This window comes from Spironucleus salmonicida, chromosome 2 (assembly GCF_000497125.1).
Source record: "Spironucleus salmonicida strain ATCC 50377 chromosome 2, whole genome shotgun sequence".
Lineage (NCBI taxonomy): Eukaryota > Fornicata > Diplomonadida > Hexamitidae > Spironucleus > Spironucleus salmonicida.
Window position 1 is genome coordinate 1,526,336 of NC_090597.1, and position 22,859 is coordinate 1,549,194.

Genomic DNA, 22,859 nt, shown 5'->3' on the forward strand with positions numbered 1-22,859 from the left:
TTTCTCTAAAGGAACTTCAATACTTCTAAAAACTAGAATAAAAGATTTATATATTGTTTTAATCGTTAAACATAATAATTCTTAAGAATAGTACATATTGCTTCGTATATTACCTAGCTTTTAAATATCTATTTTAAAGAATTACAATAACTATGTAAATAAATCACCCACCAAGTCCATAAGACATGACTTATTCTTTCAAACTTCTATAAATATTTTATAACTCCGGATAAAATTAATCCTATAGAAGCATGCTGTTTTTAACACAATATTATAGTTGATTGAATTAGTCTGTTTTTAGATGAACATTACTAAATATTAATTATTTTAGCCAAGGTGTTACAATTTTTTTATTGTCATTAAGATAAATAAGCATATAGTTTATTGTCTTATATCGCAACTTTTCTTCAATCACAGGTAAGCATGGCTCTACTTGATCTAATAATTATAAAAACTACCGCAATGAGCTTTAACTAAGTGAATTTCCCTAAAATTCAAATATTTTATTTAACATATGGTCTACAAATTCAATATTATAATTTCCAGTAAGTTGCATTTCCCGAAAACGCTTCTTTTAGCTAAGTTTTTCATCTAAAAATTATTCTGGCAATGACTCAGATACATTATGACTTTTTCTAAATGTTGGTAATCTACAAGTTGGTTACTGTTTTGGTTACTACTTTCTAAATGAGAAATCGGATTTCATATAAACTATATTTTCGATTTCTTCACTAGTCGAATCTTCAACAATAAAATTATTATCAATTGAAGCATTATATGTAGCGGACTCTGATAATACCTAACCAAGTTAGATAGTACTTTAAATTTTTTTATGTGGTTTCCGAAACTTTTAATAAGATAGCCGAGTAAAGTCAGAATTAGTAGCCCCTGCTGCCATTGTCTGATATGTAGCTTATAGTACATCCTTTTAGTCTGAGTTTTAATATTTTAAAACTAATTTCTGTAGTGTCAATGGAAGCAAATCTAATGAAGAAATAACAGATAAAACTTTAAGAGCATCAGCTGTACAAAACTTAAAACTTAATGAATATTTACATGATTCTAAAGTCATATTTAAAACTAATGTATCGTTGAACACTTATGGAGAGTTCCTTGTAAGCCTGTATATGGTTTAAAGTGCTACAAGTACTTAATCTTCTGGTTTTTTCATAATATACTTTGATAAAAATAATATCATATTTACTGTAGTTTTAGGACAATTTTAAGCTACATGGTAAAGTATACACACATTTTATCTTTACTAAAAATAATTATAAACTAAATCGAAAGAAATTTTTGAAGATTGTAAAATTACTTCTAAAGATATATCGTTCAGTTCGTTATCTAATACCCCTTTCGATAATGTATTGAGATATGATGGTATTTTTGAAGGCTACTATTCAATTTGTGCTGAAATTTAATATATTTAAGTTTTAGTTAACGGGCGCATTAAATCTTTAATTTATTAAGGATATATAAATCTAATTAGTCACTCGAGACATAATAATATTAAAATACCAATAATAGTATAAAATCATAATGGACAATTAATTATGGTTTGATGCGGCAGAATCAGGGGATCTGGGATTTATCGAAAATAATATAATCTAGTTTAAAGGTTCTAGAAATTAACATAGAGATACTGCCTTAATGATAGCTGTGTCATCATTATAAAATCATTTATTACCTATTCTTATTTAGGCTGAATACGGTCTTAAAAATTCTCATGGATAAACTGCACTACTTATTGCTGTATTATCGTAAAACTTAGATGCAGTTATGGAACTAGCACCATTAGAGTCTGGATCTCTTACTACTACTGGCAAAACAGCACTTGTTGTTGCCTTTAGTAAAGGGTTTCCAGAAATTGTTCGTATTTTATTTCCATGGGAGGCTTCATATAGCTATAATGGATAGCTACCTGAGAGAGTAGCTGAAGACAAAACATAAGAGTAGTTCAGCATTTGCCTTTAGATAGCTAGAAATTATCGTGCGGAAAATTTATGGCCATTTGTGGACGTTCTTAGCAAAAGAGTTAATTAACTTGAATATGAACTTTATGGTATACGAGAAATGATTACTGACAAAAAATTTGGTAGAAGCATTTCTTAATCACCGAAGCTTATGGCCCAACCAAAAATATAAGATGAAACTGTTAATATAAGTGCAGAACTGAATAAATTAAGAGTTAAAATTATTACTATAGAAGCTAGTATTTAATAAATTAAAAATAACCCTAAACCAGTTTACACAATAGGCGATAGAATAACAACGTTAGAAGCGTAACAAGATTAAACTTCAGAGATTGTAGGTAATATTTCCTAAAATATAAATGAATTCCATTCAGCTATGAAAATAGTATAAAAAGTAATTTAAGATATGAGCGAAGAAGTACTGAAACTAAAATGATTATTATTTATATTATATGCTATATGCCTTCCATTCTAAAATGATTCTAATCCTGTTATCTAATATGTTTACTGAAAAAATAATTGAACAAGGTAAAAAATCACTAATTCTAGCGTATACTAATGATAATAGTAATAATAGTGTCTTAAATCTATTTGATAATATTAAACATCAGCATAATAATTTATATAAAATTAATTGTGATGAACAAATAACGCTATGTTAATCATTGTAAGTATTAGATAACACACCATAATTACTATTTATGAAAAATGGTATAACATTTCAGTTTACATAATAACATAGTTTGGAAAATATGTAAAAATATTATGATTATTTAATGACTGATGTACTTATTCCATTTGCTTCAGAAATATAGTTTAAATAATCAATACTTTAAGAAAAAATAAAATATGCGTACCTTATTAAGGGATAAGACTAAGAATTCTTTGAGGAAATATTTACAAAATATTAAGGTAAAGTCGTTATTGGATATATTAAGTCAGATTTCAATGAGTTATAAGCGCATAGGGAATCACAGATTTATCATTTTGGTTAATAATTTATTAAGGAAAATCTAATATAATTTGTAGAACAACACTAAAATCCTCATTTTTCTAAACTAACCCCTTAAAATATAGAATCATAACTTACAATTAGAACAAAATTACTATGCATTTTTTGTTTCAACTTATCAGATCAAGCAGAAAAGACCATTGGTAAGACAGTTAAATAACAGATAATCTAAGAAAATATTGAAAATACAGAAATATCATTTGATGTTCAATTTTTCTATGCTGATTACCGTTAATTCGGCGAAATTTGTAAACTTGCTTCTAATGATAAACCAGGACTTGTTATTTTAGACCAAAAGGCTACCCCATATCTTAAATATTCTTAATAGTATGAAAATGTTAATCAGATATTTGCCTACATTCAATAAGTCGTTAGTGGTGATATCTAAGGTTAAAAACTCTTTCCATAGTAAGATGTAGAATTAACTGATTTAAAGAAATAATATGTCAATTTTGGAAAAGTGGGGCTTCTTATTATGGCATTGATTTTTGCCATTAAAATGATACTAGGTAGAAAACATGCATAAATTTAAGTGTAATAAGAATATTAGAAGGACAATAGTATAGAAATTAAAGATATTGGCTCTGTTGAATGATTTTTTAATTATTATATTTATTAGTATTAAGTCTTAATCAAATTAAGCATGATTTAAATAACTAATTTTTATTTAAATATTTGGGACTAATTTAGAGTTATCTGTAAATTAATTTAATTAATATGATTATATGACATGTATTACTGATGGGAATAATGAAGAATAATTAGTAATTTATCAGCACCTTTTTGTATTTTTAAATTTATTGATGTGTTTATCTAAATTATATTATATTTTAACCTTACTATTTACCATTATTATAATAAGATGTAAAGTTTATTAATATATATTGCATATATAAAATATTATCATTGCGTTGTTGTTATTTATTAATTATTTTTAATAATACAAACTTACCATAATTATAAAATAGGAAAATGATTATTTGACATATATAAGCTTTATATTATTAATGATATATTAATATCTGATGTGATATATAGAACTTATATTTTTCTTATCATAGTAGAAATTTCTATTATTCAGTTAAGTAAATATTATTTAATAAACTCACGACTACTTTATTCAGGTTGTTTAATTTCTTACTAATAGTCTATAATAACTTATTTGAATCTTGAAAACAATATTAATCATATTTATAATGGTATATTATATGTAGCTCATGACACACGAATAATTTGTTGCTTACTTTCTATCTATATACTCAAAAAGTATAACCAGATACATTACTTTTATATATTATTACTAAAAGTGATATATTTTATATTTGTTAATATGTAAACATGCGATATTCATATCTTATTCCTTATATAAAACTATACATTAAATGTATTATATTATTATCAATATTTATGATTATGTGATTGTGACATTAGTAACTCTTGTATTGAAAAATTTGATTATATTGTTATCCATAAATACATTTTAATACGTATTTAATATTATAAGTTTAAGTTAATTATGTCTAATTTTTCTATAATTTACTGTATATATACGACTTAGTAATTAAGCATCCATAATTTATGATATTATTTTAAATACATATGTACAAGTAATTAGAATAAGACAAAAATATTGTGCTATTATTTATGAAAAAAAGTTACTTAATATTACAGTAACTTTGAACTATATATTTGGATATATCTGATTTGTACTGACCATATTATCCTGTATTTACTCATAATAATGTGTTTTTAATTTCACCATTTTATAGTTTACACAATTATATACATACTTTAGATTGAATAGATTTTCCAAATCATATAACATTTGATTTTGCATTGTAAAGCAAATTGCATAAATGTAAATCAAACTTCACGATAAAGTATCACAGTGGTAAAAATTTACTTTCAGAATTATGATATTTGTAGTCATTGAATATTTTATGATAATTTTGATATATTATTAAGAATTAAATATTATAGGCTACTCTATAACATGTGTTTACCTTGTAATAGGTTAACGGATTTAGTTATAAATTTTAACACAATAACTCTCACATCCCATATGTAAGTATTGTTAATCATGTTATACAAATAACAATTAATACTTTGAAATTATGGGTTGGATAAAAATCATACATGAGTTAATATCATCAGCTATAAGTATTTAACAAGCTTAAGTATTTAATGTCCAATAAATATTTTATTCACTAATAAGAAAACACGAATAATAAATTAGGAGATATTATACGTATCAATGTGATGATTTACGGTTAATAGTATCATATATTTGGAGTAAACGAACATTCTGTAGTGTAGCACCTCAAATTAATCAATTACCTTTGACTATTACTTAAGCAAAAAATGAACAGCTTTAGTGAGTAATGTATCAAATTTATAATTTTGCCACAAATCAGCAGTTTAAAAGTTGAGAAATAATCCTATTTAATTTAGGATATCTTTTCACGTATAAGTTTTACAGAAATAGGCGCAAATAATATGTTTAGTCATAATTATATATACGCTCATTGTCGAGTATATTATAAAATATTGATATAATTACCTATTAATATATCGAATCTTAGCATTCTATCGTAAACTGGATATATCAACCATCCTATTTTTGCGGTAAAGGTGACTGAACGACTGCTATCTCAGTATATGTTACATTATTATCTATACTTCACCACAATTTACCTTTAAAATACTGGTGGAATTAATGTTCTGGATACTAACATTGTCCATATTAATTTTATATTTGACATTCTACTGATATTATAATCAAATTATTCATTACTGTCACGTAGCCTTAATAAATTATACTCACCGATAGATATTCAACTTTTTAACTTAGCTTACAAGATGGATGGATAAGTACTTCTGGTTACTTATATTGCTTTTTGCTACCTCATATCACCAATCTAAGATGGGGGTACAATATTCTCTCCTGATTGACACTGTGCACTCGGTATTTTGATGATAGTTTAATTATGGAAAATGGTTATAACTGAGTTTCCTTAGCAATATTACTTCTGGAGGTATAAAATGTATTATTATGGCTTATCCTATACTATGCTGAATTTAGAAAATTAACACCGCTTATTGCATAATACTAGCAACATTAACATCAATTTTTAGCTGTATGTGATTATCTAAAAGAAATGAAATTCACTTACTCAAAAATATGATCTAACACAAGTTTATTACCAAAAATATATAAGACGATTGTAAAATGTTATATATAAACACAGATAACATATATTTTCCGAACTATTAATCAAGAGAATGTATTTAAAATTTTGGACCGGTAAGTATAAATATGTATACTAGATAACTTTGGGATTCAAATTATTTGCAGACGAAACATGGCTTATTAATATTCTAAAAATGCATATAGGTATAAAAATTGCCATTGGCAGCATATAGATATATAAATGTAATGTGCAAATAAAAATTGTTATTCTTATTTATTTGAATGCGAGTTAAATTTAATAATAGTATCTATAATTTTATTTCAATAAATAATAAGATAAAATTAGATATATATTATAGTTTTCTTGAGATGCATTAAATAAGATGAAACATTACAAATAAGTTATTTTATATTAAATCAAATATCACTAATGATATTGAATTTTTCCACGTTGATATATGGATAAAACACAAATAGTTGATTTTTATTTATTAGTTGTCCATTAAAATTATAATTATTTATAATGATCTTCTGGTTAGCTTTTAGATTTCTAGTTCCTGGAATACTTTTCAAAATAAGTTAAATACATATTTTTCAACTTGAATTTAATAATAAATTAATAGGTTGGTACTTTAGATTAATACCTGTAATCCAGAAATAAATTTTTTTTACATTAGACCGATAACTTAAATAAATTATTAAAACAAATGATTTTTAATATCCATCCATTAAAATATTTGATATATAACTTTCTTTGGTTAGAAATTCATATAAATTCATTACTATATTAAATAATCTATCACCTATTTTAAGAATATGAGAATATGTGGCCGCAAATACAAGGAACTGGTATAAATTGCAATACAATTTGTATCATTTAATAAAGGATTCTGTAATTGTATAAATTTAATAAATTATAACCGTTAGTTGGATATATAAAATCAAACATCTAACAAAAGTACTAATTATAAAGTTTTACATTTTATTCTTCATTTTTTATATATTTATCATGTTATTTGATTTATTTCAATGTTTCGAATTCTATGTGTGTCAAAAGTTAATATTAGTTTGATTACATGTAAGAAATATACTAAATAGTAAAAATGATACTATTCAATAAATTATAGACATCAAAAAGTATAATTAACACTCTATCTTAGTAAATAATATCAATCAAAAGTTATAACTATATTACTATTATTGATTTAAAAATATTTATTTTTATGGAGCTCTTATAAAAAAATGCTATCAGGAATTGAATTATCCTTCAAAAATTATTGGATTTCCCAAGGTTTTAAATGTTAAATCTGTGTTTAGTCAATTATATCTTCATCTAAACCATTCAGAAATTTAAACTCCTCATTTTTAAGCTTGTTATAGTTATTCTTAACAATACATTATTCCTAATTGCATACTAACTATTATTATTTTAATTAATAGTTATTATTAATACGTTATGGAGTAGTATCTACTGATAAAACATCTTATACTACAAGTTTTTTCAACTTAGTCAATTCTGCATGTTATATGTTATCTAAAATTCCAGCAAAACCGTAATCTCCTCTAACCAATGCCGGTATATATCCAGGAGGAGCAACTAACGAATTAAACTCCACCTCTGGTCGATGACTATATTTTCGTTTCATTCGTATAACTGTTATATTATATTTATATTTATATTTATATTTATTACTTATTTTATCTTTCCTCATTATCTAGAATGGAGAAAGACTACAAATAAGATAATGCAAAGTTGTCATAGATTACTTCATTAATACTATAGTTTGATCCATAAATACATCCTCCTACTGTTCTTACCAAATCACTTCATATATTTCGCAGCTTTGCTCATGACGCACACCCATAACATTTCATGGATCAATTAGATTCAATTCTTGATTTTCTATATAAGTTGCTTAAACCAACAGTTTTACCATACTCTTCTTTTTCAAATGTTTAAGAGAACGATTAAACTATCGCTGTAAACACAATTTTTAAATTCTTTATATTCATTACATATTCCTTTAATGCATTACGTCTCAAGGTTGCCAAAAGGATAAATTTTCAGGCTCATTTTGACAAATTTGTGAATCTTTTCATTTCTGTTAAAGTTGAAGACAATACTATGAAAGGCATAACTACTCGTGGAAATGTACTTATTTTTGGTGGAGAAAATTTCAATTTCACTCCATCTCCTTCATATTTTTTGCAGATTTCCGCCACGGTGAAGTTTTTGATCGAATTTCACACACAAAATTTTGATAAATTGGCAACTGTTTTGCATTAATTGTTACTAATAGCTGACTCCAATGCTATGCAGTTTTAACAAAATTCTAAATTCCCTCCAAGTGTTATTTTTTCAGGTAATACAAACATTGCTTTTTCAGTTCTTTAGAATTTATCGTTTTTGGATGAAATTAACGTGGTTTAAAACAAAGAAAATGAACTAGTTTTTAAATCTATACCTATAGCATAAATGCTTTAGAGATAGATTTTTGTTTAAAATTACATCAGTGATAGTAAATCTGCAATTCGTCGAATTGGAAATTTTAGTGGTTAAATAAAGAACAATAATGCAATTGAGAGTTTATGTCTAATTTAATTTAATAATGAAATCGACATGTTTGTTGATAGAAGTAGGATATTTATCAATAGTTATGTCGAAAAATGTAGTCTAAAAGACGCATTCTAAGTCGAGTTTTTAAATTTCTTTAAATTTTAGAAATCTGATGAGATACGGCTATTTTTAATGAATTAGAAACGTAAAAACATTAATTTAGAATTAAACATACAATAGCTAGTGTAGATCTCGAATAATGAGCCAAAACTGTCTGTGTTAATTTGTAAGGCACTAGCTGAGTGTAGATTCATTTCTAGTGAAATAATAGAGTAGTTTAAGTATTTAGCAAGTAAAATAGCCTTTTAAATGGTTAGAAAACTAAATATAATTGATATTTTTAAGGCACATTTTAGTGGCGATTTTACTAGTTTAGATTTAGGAATTTTAATTCAAAAGTCATCAGATATGAATATAAGAGATTATTGCATGATGATAAATTCTGAAATTAGGTACTTGATGGAATAGACTTAATAAAATTATAATGATATGCTTGGTTAGAAGTAGAGTTAATTCTCTAAAATTTATGGTGCTTTAGCAGATCGAAAATTATTTTTATAGTAATTTGTCTTGTCACCTGATACAAATTTTTTAAAAGTTATAGGTGAAAATATTGATATAACTGACAAATTAAATATTGAAGCATATTGTCTTTATTAGGTATTCACTTAAACTAAAAATATTGAGTTTGTCTAGATGATAATTATTTAAAATCCAGCTATTCTCTAATAATTTGATATTGTAAATTTATTAAGTCCAGAGTAAGTGTATTCATCTCTTTTGAAAGCAGATGAATTAAATAAAATTTAAGTGGAGTTATTTAGTAAATAATAAGCGGCTTTAGAATAATAAAAAGAAGCAGGTTTTGTCATGGATGGGAAAATAGATTTATCAACGGTAAAGGATGAAGTAAATTCTCAGATTACTGTGCTTAATAAAAGGCTTGTTTAGTTAAGGAAAGGGTATTGTTGGTATTAATTAAAAGATTAATAATTTTATTGGGGTAAAGTCGAATTTTTCAGTTAGATATAGTGTAAAAATTTCAAACCTATCATTATTTTCTTGAAAGATAAGGGGTATCTTACAAGTATGGACGCTGAATCTTTGTTGGCATTATAATGAAACATTACCCCATATATATAGTATAATATGTATTTATAATAAACATTTTAAATGAATCTTCTTCCAGTGGATATTTTATCTACCATCTCTAAAATAAAGAATCTTATTAAAAGGTAAGACTTATAAACTAATTAAGGATAGGCTATAATTTTATATCATTAACTATACGAATCAGCTGTTGATATCATTGCAGCAGATGAGTAAATTAATGAACTATACATTCAATTTGTGTCTTATATTAACACAGAATATGTGAAAAAAACATTTGAAACCGAAATTTGTTCATTATACTTAATGAAAATATAATTCCCAAATCCATACGAGTACTTTATGTTTTAAGTATTAGCCTTAAATGACTACTAAATACCATCAGAAAATCTACGTATTTTTATTGATATAGTCATTGATTGCAAAGTAGGCGATATTATTAGAATGCTAGCTTTTAATATACTTTATTCTCCTAAAAATTATTAAGCGACTAATTCAATATTTAAAACATTAATTGACAAGAATCTTGATTCTAAGAACTTCATTAAGAAGTAGAGAGAATGTGTTCCTTATGTTTAATTAATTCCTTATATATTCTCAACTAAAATAGATGAGGAACATTTATATCATCTACTGTCTGGTAAATTCGATTTATGTCAACGATATGTAATGAAAACTATGTTATCATCCACAATATCTCTACTTGTATATTAGTCATCTACCCAATAACTCTTGCAACTTGTTGGATAGAATATTAATAAAGTTGTTTCATGGCTATCTGATAAAAAGCACTTCTCTGCAGCTTTCGTCCCTCTAGTAGAATATGCTATATCTGCACCATAATTCTTAATTTCACCGAATTTTACTAAACTTACTATCGCCCTTAAGGCGAATCCCGTATAAGCTTTCCCAGCCGTTATTAGGCTGATAACTTCATTATGCTACGAAGTAGACATATTTGATACGAAATTAGTGTAAAAACCTCTTGTTAATAGTAACAAATATCTTATTGATATAGCAATTCTAGTATTCTAAGCTGTGTCTAAACATTTTTCACCAAAAAACTTATAGTCAATTTAACAAAAAATGCTATAGTTTGATTAGCCTATTTAATAATAATTATCTAATATAAAAATTATATACTTTAAGTTTTTGCCTTATTTGAGTATGCTACCAGCAGATTAATTTTTTATTCCATAAGAGTATATTTTACTTGGTTCTTTGCTAGTTTCATGTGATAAAAATCTAGCTAAGCGTTTTGAAAACAATACATTTGTATAATTTGTGATATTTTCTGATACGTAAAACTTTGATCCCGTGTGCTTGGATATAGTTTATTAGTCTAATATAGAATATTTTTTTAAGTTGGCAATTATATAAAAAGACATTAATATGTATGTTTAAAGTATTTCACATTTAATTTCTAAAAATATTGTGTAAATTAGCAAAGCAGATTTGATAGTTTTAGTAAAATAGCAGATAGACTTTTCTGTTTTTTATGGTTAAGAGCTATTAGCTGTAGTTATTTAATAGATTAAAAATCGATAGTGGGCGATAGATGGAATTTAAATATTATAACAAAGTTTGAAATAATGTTATAAATTGGTTAATAATAAATTAATTTATAGTTTAATTTTATTATATTTAACAGATTTTTAGAGTGGATAAGATGCTATAGATGGATTTATAAGATTTACTTATAAAAAATTTTAATCAAATTATCCAGATGGCTTATTTGATTCAAAATAATCATTAATTCAATCATTCATAAGTTCTGAAAATATAGAATTTGAAAATTATATTGACAAGTAAATTGTAAAAGATTTATCATAAACATAAACTATATATTCGAATCGAATATTACTTTTTTATTTTGTAAATAATTAATAGCATTAATAATACTTTATTCAGTAGTTTTTTAATAATTGGGATGAGTAGTCAGCATTACTTTTTTCCAATAAATACACTATTTTTGATAACATTACATAAGGTTCTGTTATTTCGATATAAAGTGCAGTATAAGATTCGTTATAATTAGACTACAAGTATCAATATTCTAATAATAACATAAAAGATATGGCTCCCAATCTTTTAGAATCCGCTATTTTATAATCAAATACTTTAGTATTATCTAGTAATTTTGCTTAACTTTGTACATAGAAACTTTTATCAATTATAAGTTCTTCAGAAGTGTAAAAAATTATTTATGACCTTAATAAGTCGAATTAATAATTAAATTTAACCTAGCTTTTTGATTTTATGTATTAGCCACTGTTTGTTATAGCATTCACAGCATTATAACATAATTTCTGTTTATTTATTTAACATAATAAATTAGAATATTTTAATAATGTTCTTTTACTATTAACACCATTTTTACTATTATTAAATCATATACCGTCATTAGGTTTATTTTTAAAACAGTGTCACGTCAAAGATGAATCTAAAGATAAAATTATTATTAGCTAGTATAAAGATATTACATCAGAATTATATATGAATTCTATTTTTTATCTGCTTAAAGATGAAAAGCTAATTATTTTTATCAATAATATACATTACAAAAAGAATTTCAATAACTTTTTACTGTAATTTGGTTATTAGTAATTATGTTTATTTATGAATAACAAAGTTATACATTAATATGTAGACTATTTAACGTTTGAAGAAAAATAATTGCAACCAGATAAATAATATAAGCCTACCTAGTCGATTTAAGATGGAATTTAAAAGTTAAAATTTCTATCAGCAATATATTAGTATTCTTATGTTAATACTTATGATGTGTTCTAATTTATAACCAGCTTTTATGAAAATAATTTATACATATTTTAAGTGTATTATTTTGAATAAGTTGTATACCATATCCTCTCATATTTAAAAACCAATCTGCAGTATTCTAAGTTTATTATAACTATTTTTTAATTTTATTAAAATAAAGATCCACGAATACCTATGCTTTTTATTGAAAAATTATTGTAGTCCCTGATTCAATGCATCCAAGACAACAAATTTTCCCTTTTAACTAGTTACGATTATGAACTCTCAATCAATTTAGAGTAACTGTTCGAAATCGAGCCATCATTATAGATTCCACTTTATTGCTAAGATGCCTCAGAGCTTTTTGATTACCTTAAAACATAACCATAATTTGATTTATAATATTTCGAGTCAGTGATATTGAAGCAGGATTTAGCAAAACGCGCATCATTTGCTTTTGATACACTTATAACACTCGATCAGGCTTAGTAGTATTTCACAGTTTCATAGACTCTATTACTTGTTTTTATCATTGCAAATGATGCAAGAACTATCCAGTATTCAAAATAGCTTATAGACTGTCTCATGTCGTCAACAATACTCTCTAAGACTTGGGTGAAGAGTTTGTTATAAACAATGTAATAAATAGATATTCCACCTTACTGCTTAGAACATTATAATCAGATATTATAGAAGTCATAGATTTTTATTCCAGGAACTTTATGGTTTGTTGGATAATTAAAGAGAGATTATGACGTATATTTAATCAATTTTGAGCTTAATGGGAGTCTAAAGGAGCTAGTTTGCTTTTAAATATAAACATTTTTGACCTTTTCGTTCTGCATTTAAATCGATAATTTTACGTACAAACCATCTTAATTTTATGAGACTTTTTTTGAAAATTCACTGCAAAATTCAGATCAAACTTCAGAGTCAAACACGTCGTCATCGAATTTATCAGCTACGCTAAACTGCAGGCAATAAGAAAATTATCAGCTTTCTGAGCTGTTTTTAAACTTATATTTCGTACTTATTTCTCTGTATTAGTATCCAGAATTTGAATCAATTTTTGTAAAGCAAATCCTGAAAAAGTTTGACACAATAATCATAATCAAATTTATGTAGTTTTATACTCATAACAAAATATTCCTGAATACTTACTAGTTAAACGTTAGTGAGGATTTAAAGCAGCGGGAATCAGTGTAGATTGTTGAAAAGTAAAAGAAAAAAATCATTAAAAAGAGTACGAATATTTTTGTATCTGACACTGATAGGTAGGTTCCATTTAAAAAATAGTCTAAACAGAAGCAAAAGTATTAAATTTCACACATTAGTGAAATGTTTGAGACTAATTTTGACTACAAACTGATCGAGTCAATTGTGTTGCGCTTAGCAGTCTCTTAGTAATCGTAAATTATTCAGGAGTTGATAAACTTCACTTTTTTAGATCAATCTTATGATTCAATAAATATTCTGCAGTTCTCATCCTAATAATAGGAGTATATTTACGGATTTGTTGCGCGCAAGTTGATTGCTAAAATACTGAAATAAAGTTTTTAAAATTCGATCAAGATAGAGCCTTATTTACTTGTTACATCTCTGGTGGTATTGTCAATTGATGGAGTATATACTGATTGTTTCAAATCAGATAATAATAGTAAACCTTCAGAAAAATCAATGCAATAGGCATATTAACGGTCAGAATTTAGTGTTATTTCATCATCAAGTAGGAAATAAGTAAAAATTGCTCATATAGAGTAAGAACAATAACTAATATAAGCTTTAATTTAACTATAGGTGCCATCATTTTATTTCTTTCAAATTTTGTTGGACGAGAAACTTGAAAATCTTAATAATATCACTATTTTGCTCTAACGATTTCTCATACAACCACATCTTCTTTTAGATTATCTTCATATACTTACTCTGTAAATAAACCAGCTTGGTATTATTTCAGAAATGCAGGCACCGTGGATGAACCCAGACAAGTTTGTTCTTACTACGTAATTTCAAGCAAAAATTACATATTCAATGGCAATTATTATAGATGAAAGAGGCGTTCAAAGTGCAATTAATCGCACGAATGCATTGACCATGATATAAGATGGGTTAAGCAGTCAAATATTCAAGGATAATTTCTCTCTATTACCTGAAGATAGAAACTAAATGTTTATTATTTCATTATTTAAATCATATATCAACTAAATGTAGCTCTTAGATTTCAACAATAGTGATATAATCTCATAATAAAAAATAATTTTAGAGAATATTATTATTTCCATACTACTAAATGTTATTGAAAAGTAAACAATTCGGCTAGTATAACCATTTGTGAAAATGATCAAAGTACTTTAATATTCAAAAATTTCAGCCATATTTGCATATAAGTTATTATACATTTTAATAAATCACGCACCATAAACGTTAATTATCAATTCAAGTGTCTAATTTTATCAAACCCTTTAAAACTCTAATTTCAATAACTGTTTTAGATTCTTTAACGCGCAGTTTTATTTAGATTACAATAATCTTATATCTCTCCCAGGGCATCCGAAATCATTATTGTCCTCTTACTAATTATAGTGCGAGAACATTTAAACATGGTTTAAATCATCAGTTTAAGTAGAAAATCAAGCAAAGCCACCATAAAAATCGTGTACATAGTTCTGCACAACATCAATCGAGTCATCTATAGCAGATTTGAATTAATTCCTTTCAGTAAACTTTGATATGAAGAAACTTGCGATTCTCGCCCCATTTTCAGCAAATTTTCTCTGCTTTTCGCTCACGCGATAGGAAATGTCATCAATTAACTATAAAGCACTACTTTTATGTCAATTTTTTAATATTATTCTTTAGCGGCATTTCAACAAATAAACACCTATTTCTGAGTTTGCAAATACGTTCGCCTACACGATGAAGTATGCAAATTCGATTAAAAAAATTTAAAAATAGGAACAGTTCTACGATATAATTTCTTATTTATTGCTATTGCAAAATTTGGATTTTGGCGTGCAACTCCCTTCCACTTCCACTTCTTTTTCAACTAAAAATTTGCTGACAAACTTGATCGATGTTGACGAAAATCTAGCAAATTCTCTAATCCAGATAATGAAATTCCGCAATTTGCAGTTCAGCGCTTTGTTTTTGCTGGTCCAGGTCGTCCGAATGCTCAACTCGGACGGCTCGATCAATGCGATTCAGAGCATCAAATTCATTGATTTCGACGATTTCGCGGCGCCGGAAATTCGCGAAATCTACAAAAAATTGCAGGGGAAAATCAATTTCAAGACAGGAAATAAGGGGCAATGCGAGGTCTATTTAATGTATTCTGAGTTTAAAAAGGAGTTTGAGTGAACATAGAATTTCATAGGTCGTCCTCGTCATTGACGGGATCCTCGCTGGGTTCCTCGTCTTCCTCTTTCAGGCCCTCCACAAAAAAGTCGTCAATACCGCGCATTAGGCCCTGGTACACACCGCCGACGACTAGTTCTTGGATTCCCTGAAAGTCCTTGCTTTTGCAAATCAGCCTATCGCCGATGAGCTGGTAAAATTTTGTTTCAATTAGTTGCGTCATGATGCCGCTCCCTACCTGGAAAACTGCGCTCACAAAATCGTTACTCTGGTCTCTCTCAAGGTCTCTCAAAATTGCACGCACTCCCTCCCCTGGAATATAAATTTCAGCTAACGCTTCAAATTTAACTTTGAAGGCTGCAACTCCTTAGTGTGTAAGCAAGAGGGGAGCAGGAATCGGCTCTTGGGATGGTTTTATTGATAGGATGCGGCCAAAGCGGTAAGATTACTTGTTGTATAGTCGTTTTTAAAGAATTTAGATAAGTGCCTGCTGGTATTATGAATGAAAGTCAGGGGGAGCTAGCTGCACCGTTTCTGTAGCTGTAATTTTAAAGAGCATTGAGAAAAGGTGAATATAATGATTATTATACAAATAAAATAATTATATTTATCATTTAATACCCAGGCTTGATAGCAATTCCTACATGCTGTGCTCGCCACTGCTGCTATCTTCTTAAATTTATAAACTATTTATTAGTTCTTCTACTTTGCTATGATATTATTCATGTGATATTTCTAAAAATTTTGTCTTAACAGTTTCAACAGAAGATACTGATATGATTAACTTTATTTCTTCTAATTCCTTGTATATCTAGTTTATATCAAAATTAATTTCATTAAGTTGATTCTCTTAAATTGTTTGTAGGCAATTATTAAAATCATACTGCAAAGATTTATATATAGTTAGTTCTTTTAAAAATTTAATATTTTCTTGCTCACATGTGTATTATAAGTCGTAATAATCTAAATCTAAAATTAAAGCAGCTTAAGGGCATAGTGATTTTAGAACAGTATTTCTTTCATCTATTAATATTGATATTTATTATTAAATAAAATTTACAACTTCAAGCTACTAAGTTTATTTATAAATTGCAGGTTATTACTTTGGAAATTAGTTTTATATTTTATACGGATTAAAATTCGGAGACTGAGGAAGATTCATTTAAATTTTATAATCTAGAAATAATTATTAAATAATATTTATATATTTACTAAATTAAAAATAATTAATATTCATTAAATTTACTATTAAATAAACATCCACGCTCTACTCCACGATAAAGCAGTGAATTTGGAATCTTTAGTAAATTTTCTAACTAGTTCTGCTAATGCCCTTTCACTAAGTACTACATTAAGTTGCATACAAAGTAATTCAAATTATGTTTTTGTAAGTTCCCCTAATCTATCGTCGTCAGATGCATAGAATAGTTATTAAATAGGTTCATCTGGTTATAAATATGCATAAATTAACTAAGAAAACTCTTATTCTCCAATTTAATAATCATTATTATGCGAAATTATTTTCACAACCTGATTCAAATATTCTAAATTAGTAATGCCTAAATGACTTTTAAGTACTTATGTGACGTTTTGAACAGAGGCTTTACCATTATTTGAATGTTTAAGGAATAACTATCTAAGAGACCCAGGGTCAGACATAATTATAATATTACTATATTATATATAATATTAGGATTCACTATTTCTAATCAACAGTTGATTCAATATTAGAATCTGAATCGCTTAGGATATAAGGCAATTCAAATGTAGCAGATAACATTCGTTCTTACAAAACAAATGATTTCGCAGTAGATATATTTTTTTCTTAAACTAGTGGTACTTTACAATATTCATTATTGTAAAAATATTCACTTTCAGTTTATTATGAAGAACTTGAAACTGATGTTATATCTAAATTTTAAACATCATCATTGAGCTTTAAAATTTCATAATTTTTTGCATCCTTCAGCATACTCTCTATACAACATGAGCCCATTTATTTAAAAATAATTAATATTATTATAATAGGTATATAAAATTACAGTACATTTATCAAAAAATAAATAAATCATAAAATCATAAATGTTGTTATAATATAATAAATCTAATAATAAACTAGATAATTTCCACAATAAAATACACAAAGTAATCCAATCATAGTTTTCTAGCAGTCCCAGTGAATTTTGTTTAGTCTTTAGCCGCTTTTTATTATATTTTAGCCTCCTTCTTATCACCTTTAGAAGCACCAGCTGGCGGTTAAGCTGGTACATCGCCATTCAACGTCTAAAATTCGTGTGGCTTTTATTATTGCTATTATTGCTATTATTGCTATTAGCCACCCATAGGATTTCCAGCTGGAGGAGCCTAGATTTCTCTTAGCTAACCAAACAGTTTACTAGGGAATACTAAAGCTACTATCACTGCACTTAAAGTGTACCATATTCCCTACCAAGGAGGATAGAGCATCAATTGGCACATAACAACCAAAATTATTAAGTAAAGCCAAATTGGCAAATTACAGCAGCAGCAACAAAGAACATTCTTTCTTTCATTGATTCTGGCCTCGAAAAAGGTGAGCAAAATGATGAGCGTTGTCGGCCCAACTGCTGCTGTATCAAACCAAAAATCGTGAAAATATGACCAGTAATTGATTCCCGGCACGAGGCCAAAAAACGCTGCGAAGCAAATTCCGATGAGCGAAACTGCAAGCAAACTCCCCAAAATGATGCTAACAAATCGCAACGGAGCGAGTCTGAGTTCGAGCTGGGAACCAGTAAAAAACACCATCATCCCGACGAAAAGGGTGTTCCAAAGTGACGGGCAGATGAAGTGCGTAGTCAAAAGACGCCAAAGCTCAAATTTGATTATGGTGCTGTTTGGATTTAGTGACAGATATGCCGCCACGCTGCCAAAACGGCCATAAACAGCTAAATCGACGATGGACGTAATTAGTGACACAGTGCATATAAATAGTGTACTATAAATTGTAATTTTAGGGCCTGTCTTCCAGCAAGTCCGACAATTTAGAGGCTGCATTATAAAGGTAGATTTAATTGAAAGTATATTTAATGTATGGTAATGTAAAATGTGTAGACTCGAAACATAGTATATCTTATAATATGTATAATAATAAAATTATAGATTAACACATATTAGTTCACTTATATCTATTATTACTATAATTACTTGGTTTTGTTTAAACTGTTGATTTTTTAATAGCATTCGTTATCGATTTGCTCCGATTATTGTTCTGTAGAACTTAAAACACATCAACTCTTTATGGAGGTTAAGGCATTTAATTTTAATTTTGTGCCCGCTGCCCAATTCTTATGATAGTTTCTGTCAAATCCCTTATTCCAAATTTTAACATTGCCCTGAGCTTTGAGTTTAAATCCTGTTCGACTGTTTTTTCAATTTTCTCATTTCTCAATGCCCCCTGTGGCAGTAATACTGGGCCATGAACGCCTCTGAATGCTATTTATTTTGTATCAATTCCATATTCAATCTCATAAAGGGCTTTTCGTAAAATAGCTTACATTGGATCCTCTTTTTCGATTTCTATAGGTTTTTCCTTAAATGATTCCTCAACTTCTGACTAGACAACAGATGAGCCTTACGAAGTTTATGATGGTATTCGCTATTTGACTGATTATGGCCTAGATGATTGCGATGCTGGTCGCGAGCTTGGTTCTACAGACTAAATTATAGTTCGCGATTATACATTTGATAATTATTATGTCCTTGATCCAATTCCCCTTGGAAGTACTTTTTCCAACATCTAAGCAGATTATTTTCGCACTAATGGTTGGCGAGCTATTGAACTTGGTTAATGCTACTAATCTTATTAATTGCCCTTTGGATACTTTATTTTATAAATTATTGCTTCATATGGGTCTTTGAAATTAATAGGGGGAGGATAAATTTGTTTAAATGTATCCTAATTTTTCTGTAAAAATTAGAATATGTGTTATTAAACTGATGAGTAAGTAGGCATTTATTTAATAGTTTTTAGTCCAGTGGATTTTTTAGTAATCTTTGATTTTGGTTTTGATTCAGCTTGCTGTGCCTTAATTTTGTCATGCTGTTTACCATATAATCGTTTCATACTATTAACTTTTTCGATTTTTTAGAAAAGTATTTTATCATCTTATTGTATATCTAACATATCTAGAACTCCTGAAATCAGATTTTACTTGATTCTTAAATCCAAGGGCGTGTCACATCTAAAGCTAGGTGAGTGATTTACTTCAATGAGTATAGGATTGTTATTTTGGTCAATCATAATATCAAACCCTAAAATTTCAAAACATGAACTACCAAAATACGGCTCTTAATTATCATATGGATTTTAATCACCAAATCTGGGTTATGTAGGTCTAGCCGAAGAGTATGCATGTTAAAGGTTTGGTAATATACCTATTACCGTTTTAATCATAACGGCAAACATTTTTTCCTTAAAAACTTGAACATCTATTCCATCTTCTTCCATTTTTTACCAAATTGCAGATAATCCCCATTTTGAACCCGCATCATCTACTTCTTCGTCGTCATTAAATTCAAAATTATCATTATTTTTATTGATAGCATAATTTGTTAGATGCATGAATGCTTTCTTCAGATTTTTAGAATTCGGCTCCTGGTAAGGCTCTGTACAAAATCTAGCCATACCATCTTCATAATAAATCATCTATAAAGTAGGAACTACTTATATGACAATAACATATGTTCTAAGATCAAATTTAATGCCATTAATTAAATAAGGTTTTGTAATGTATTCTTATATTACTTGTGGTTCTGAAAGATCTACATTTTCAATATTTCTAAATAGCTTTATACCTCTCCCTTAACATGATGCATTGGGCTTTGAGATAAAAACCATCTTTTTGTCTTTTTTCTATTAATGATAAAACTTAAAGTCTGTAACATCTGAAGGGATCTAAAATGACTATGGGAAGAAATCATAATCATCAGGACATAGCTTTCTAGCTCTATTCATGTTTCTAGCTAATGTATCTTTTCTGGTAATTTCTGACATTCCAGGATAGTGATTTATTTTTTGATATGCCTTCATCCTCATAACTCTCTCAACCAAAATCGACCAGTCATTCCAACACAGATTCCAATCGTCAGCTTCAGTACACTCTTTCCATTTTCGTTCTTCGGAAAGATCATGTACAACTGTATATTTGCACTACTCTAAACATGCACGGACTCTATATTTCTTAAGAACTTTCTATACAACTTAAGTTTCTTACTGATGTAGTCTCACTTTATCTACATGATTATCATTTGAATATTCACCCAATTCTTCCATTAAAATTCCTCTTTTGTTAAAGTATAATATATAATATTTATTTTAGCAAAAACTTTATTAAATTTTCAAATCATATTTAAAATTAATCTTTTCTTAACCCGTTCCTATATGCCGCGTGAAGAGTCATCTGAATTTTCTTCGTCTTCATCTATTTAATAAGAACAAATTGAAAACGATAACGACATCGAAAACTATAAGGAAGCTGATCTGAATGCCCTGAATTAACTCTAAGTAGACGAACAAGAAACTCAGGATAAAACTTACATTCCTCAAGCAGGCCAGCAAGATCTAGAGGCTAATCCCGAAGCCTACGATTGTCTCCTCAAATTCGACATCGATTGGCCTATTCTATCACTGGATTTCGTCAATTTATATACTGCCACTCCCACCAGTGACCCACAGCTTATTTTCCTCGGTGGATCATAAACTGACGGCTCCGAAAAGCCACAAATCTCTCTATTTTCTATCCAAAACTTTACCTCCTACTCCCCAGAAACAGACCCAGAAGCAGAACTAGAAACTTTTGATGTAGAGCCAATCTTCCAAAGACGTGTTTTCGACGTCAAATCCAACGTTACACGAGTAAAATCTAATACATAGTTCCTACAGAACCGCTATACAACCGGAAATGCAGCCGTTTTTGCATTCTGGCAGGATAACGGTCAGCTAACATTCTAATCATAGGCCTCTAATCTGAAATCACTGGGTTGCTTGACTACCACACTTGGTGACTTCAACTCGCCGCAAACATCGTTTTTGCAGCAGGAACGTTGCTGGTGTGGGTTCCATTCCCAGAACAGCCAAAAAAGTCAAGTTTTCAACTACAACAACGCGGGCTACGGCATAGATTTTCATAGTTTACAGTCGCTTGCGATAGCAGGAAACTCAGATAACATTTTGAACGCCTTCCAGATTCAGCAGGACGGAAAAGTTATTTAGGATGCAACAAATTTCAGCAAATTCGCGTAAAATTCGAGCATCGAGGACGTGAAATTCGCTCATACGGGTCAGTTTCTTATAAATGCCGTCTTCGGTGCCTGCAGTACCAGCGGCGAGTTCCAGCTGATCGACCCGAGGGCGAGCTCTGCGGGGCTTGTTTTCAAGGCCTCCGGCGTGGACGTGAACGTTTTCGACTTCGATTACGCGAACGAAAATCTGGTCTATTTAGGCGACGAAAATGGCGTCGTGAGGGTGTTCGACGTTCGAAATCCGACAGAGGCCATAAGCGAAATCAAGTACCACAACGGGCCGATTACTTCTCTGAAGTCGTCTCCCTGCACAGAGGGCCTCATCGCGTGCAGCGATGACAATGGGGCCGTCGTTTTTTGGTAAATGGACGCGGAGGACGACGAGGAGGCCCTGATTCTGAAGTAGTAGGGCCTACCGAAAGAGTTCCTGTTCCTGCATTTGGGCGTTGAGGAGCCCAGGGAAATCAGCTGGTGTGGCTCCCACGAGGGCTACTTAGCGATTGCAGAGATGAACGGTATCTAGCTAATTAGACCCATAAACCTGGTACCTGAGTGAAAAAT

The 22,859-nt window shown here is 28.6% G+C and overlaps 13 protein-coding genes across 13 annotated transcripts; 5 read left to right on the forward strand and 8 right to left on the reverse strand. All coding sequences in view use genetic code 6, as the record gives it.

The window, feature by feature from the left end:
- Positions 1-163: 163 nt before the first annotated feature.
- SS50377_22037 (uncharacterized protein) lies at positions 164-1,450 on the reverse strand (the record flags this gene model as incomplete). Its single annotated transcript, XM_067905929.1, has 1 exon — positions 164-1,450. One exon carries the CDS (start codon positions 1,448-1,450, stop codon positions 164-166), a length of 1,287 nt encoding a protein of 428 aa, XP_067767246.1.
- An 89-nt stretch (positions 1,451-1,539) lies between these two features.
- SS50377_22038 (Ankyrin repeat-containing protein) lies at positions 1,540-2,409 on the forward strand (the record flags this gene model as incomplete). The annotated part of the gene is made up of 1 exon (XM_067905930.1): positions 1,540-2,409. The coding sequence occupies one exon, from the start codon at positions 1,540-1,542 to the stop codon at positions 2,407-2,409; it is 870 nt and encodes a 289-aa protein (XP_067767247.1).
- A 40-nt stretch (positions 2,410-2,449) lies between these two features.
- Positions 2,450-3,580, forward strand: SS50377_22039 (Thioredoxin-like domain-containing protein; the record flags this gene model as incomplete). The annotated part of the gene is made up of 1 exon (XM_067905931.1): positions 2,450-3,580. The coding sequence occupies one exon, from the start codon at positions 2,450-2,452 to the stop codon at positions 3,578-3,580; it is 1,131 nt and encodes a 376-aa protein (XP_067767248.1).
- A 3,764-nt stretch (positions 3,581-7,344) lies between these two features.
- Positions 7,345-7,821, reverse strand: SS50377_22040 (uncharacterized protein; the record flags this gene model as incomplete). The annotated part of the gene is made up of 1 exon (XM_067905932.1): positions 7,345-7,821. One exon carries the CDS (start codon positions 7,819-7,821, stop codon positions 7,345-7,347), a length of 477 nt encoding a protein of 158 aa, XP_067767249.1.
- Positions 7,822-7,895: 74 nt separating this feature from the next.
- On the forward strand, positions 7,896-9,914 carry SS50377_22041 (uncharacterized protein; the record flags this gene model as incomplete). The annotated part of the gene is made up of 1 exon (XM_067905933.1): positions 7,896-9,914. One exon carries the CDS (start codon positions 7,896-7,898, stop codon positions 9,912-9,914), a length of 2,019 nt encoding a protein of 672 aa, XP_067767250.1.
- Positions 9,915-9,965: 51 nt separating this feature from the next.
- Positions 9,966-16,019, forward strand: SS50377_22042 (uncharacterized protein; the record flags this gene model as incomplete). Its single annotated transcript, XM_067905934.1, has 1 exon — positions 9,966-16,019. One exon carries the CDS (start codon positions 9,966-9,968, stop codon positions 16,017-16,019), a length of 6,054 nt encoding a protein of 2,017 aa, XP_067767251.1.
- Positions 16,020-16,029: 10 nt separating this feature from the next.
- Positions 16,030-16,575, reverse strand: SS50377_22043 (RNA polymerase II subunit RPB7; the record flags this gene model as incomplete). The annotated part of the gene is made up of 1 exon (XM_067905935.1): positions 16,030-16,575. The coding sequence occupies one exon, from the start codon at positions 16,573-16,575 to the stop codon at positions 16,030-16,032; it is 546 nt and encodes a 181-aa protein (XP_067767252.1).
- A 51-nt stretch (positions 16,576-16,626) lies between these two features.
- On the reverse strand, positions 16,627-17,178 carry SS50377_22044 (uncharacterized protein; the record flags this gene model as incomplete). The annotated part of the gene is made up of 1 exon (XM_067905936.1): positions 16,627-17,178. The coding sequence occupies one exon, from the start codon at positions 17,176-17,178 to the stop codon at positions 16,627-16,629; it is 552 nt and encodes a 183-aa protein (XP_067767253.1).
- A 71-nt stretch (positions 17,179-17,249) lies between these two features.
- On the reverse strand, positions 17,250-17,675 carry SS50377_22045 (uncharacterized protein; the record flags this gene model as incomplete). Its single annotated transcript, XM_067905937.1, has 1 exon — positions 17,250-17,675. The coding sequence occupies one exon, from the start codon at positions 17,673-17,675 to the stop codon at positions 17,250-17,252; it is 426 nt and encodes a 141-aa protein (XP_067767254.1).
- A 37-nt stretch (positions 17,676-17,712) lies between these two features.
- Positions 17,713-18,012, reverse strand: SS50377_22046 (uncharacterized protein; the record flags this gene model as incomplete). The annotated part of the gene is made up of 1 exon (XM_067905938.1): positions 17,713-18,012. The coding sequence occupies one exon, from the start codon at positions 18,010-18,012 to the stop codon at positions 17,713-17,715; it is 300 nt and encodes a 99-aa protein (XP_067767255.1).
- A 158-nt stretch (positions 18,013-18,170) lies between these two features.
- SS50377_22047 (Transmembrane domain-containing protein) lies at positions 18,171-19,052 on the reverse strand (the record flags this gene model as incomplete). Its single annotated transcript, XM_067905939.1, has 1 exon — positions 18,171-19,052. One exon carries the CDS (start codon positions 19,050-19,052, stop codon positions 18,171-18,173), a length of 882 nt encoding a protein of 293 aa, XP_067767256.1.
- Positions 19,053-19,173: 121 nt separating this feature from the next.
- Positions 19,174-21,330, reverse strand: SS50377_22048 (Tubulin tyrosine ligase; the record flags this gene model as incomplete). The annotated part of the gene is made up of 1 exon (XM_067905940.1): positions 19,174-21,330. The coding sequence occupies one exon, from the start codon at positions 21,328-21,330 to the stop codon at positions 19,174-19,176; it is 2,157 nt and encodes a 718-aa protein (XP_067767257.1).
- Positions 21,331-21,438: 108 nt separating this feature from the next.
- On the forward strand, positions 21,439-22,854 carry SS50377_22049 (Glutamate-rich WD-repeat protein; the record flags this gene model as incomplete). The annotated part of the gene is made up of 1 exon (XM_067905941.1): positions 21,439-22,854. One exon carries the CDS (start codon positions 21,439-21,441, stop codon positions 22,852-22,854), a length of 1,416 nt encoding a protein of 471 aa, XP_067767258.1.
- Between the last annotated feature and the right edge of the window lie 5 nt (positions 22,855-22,859).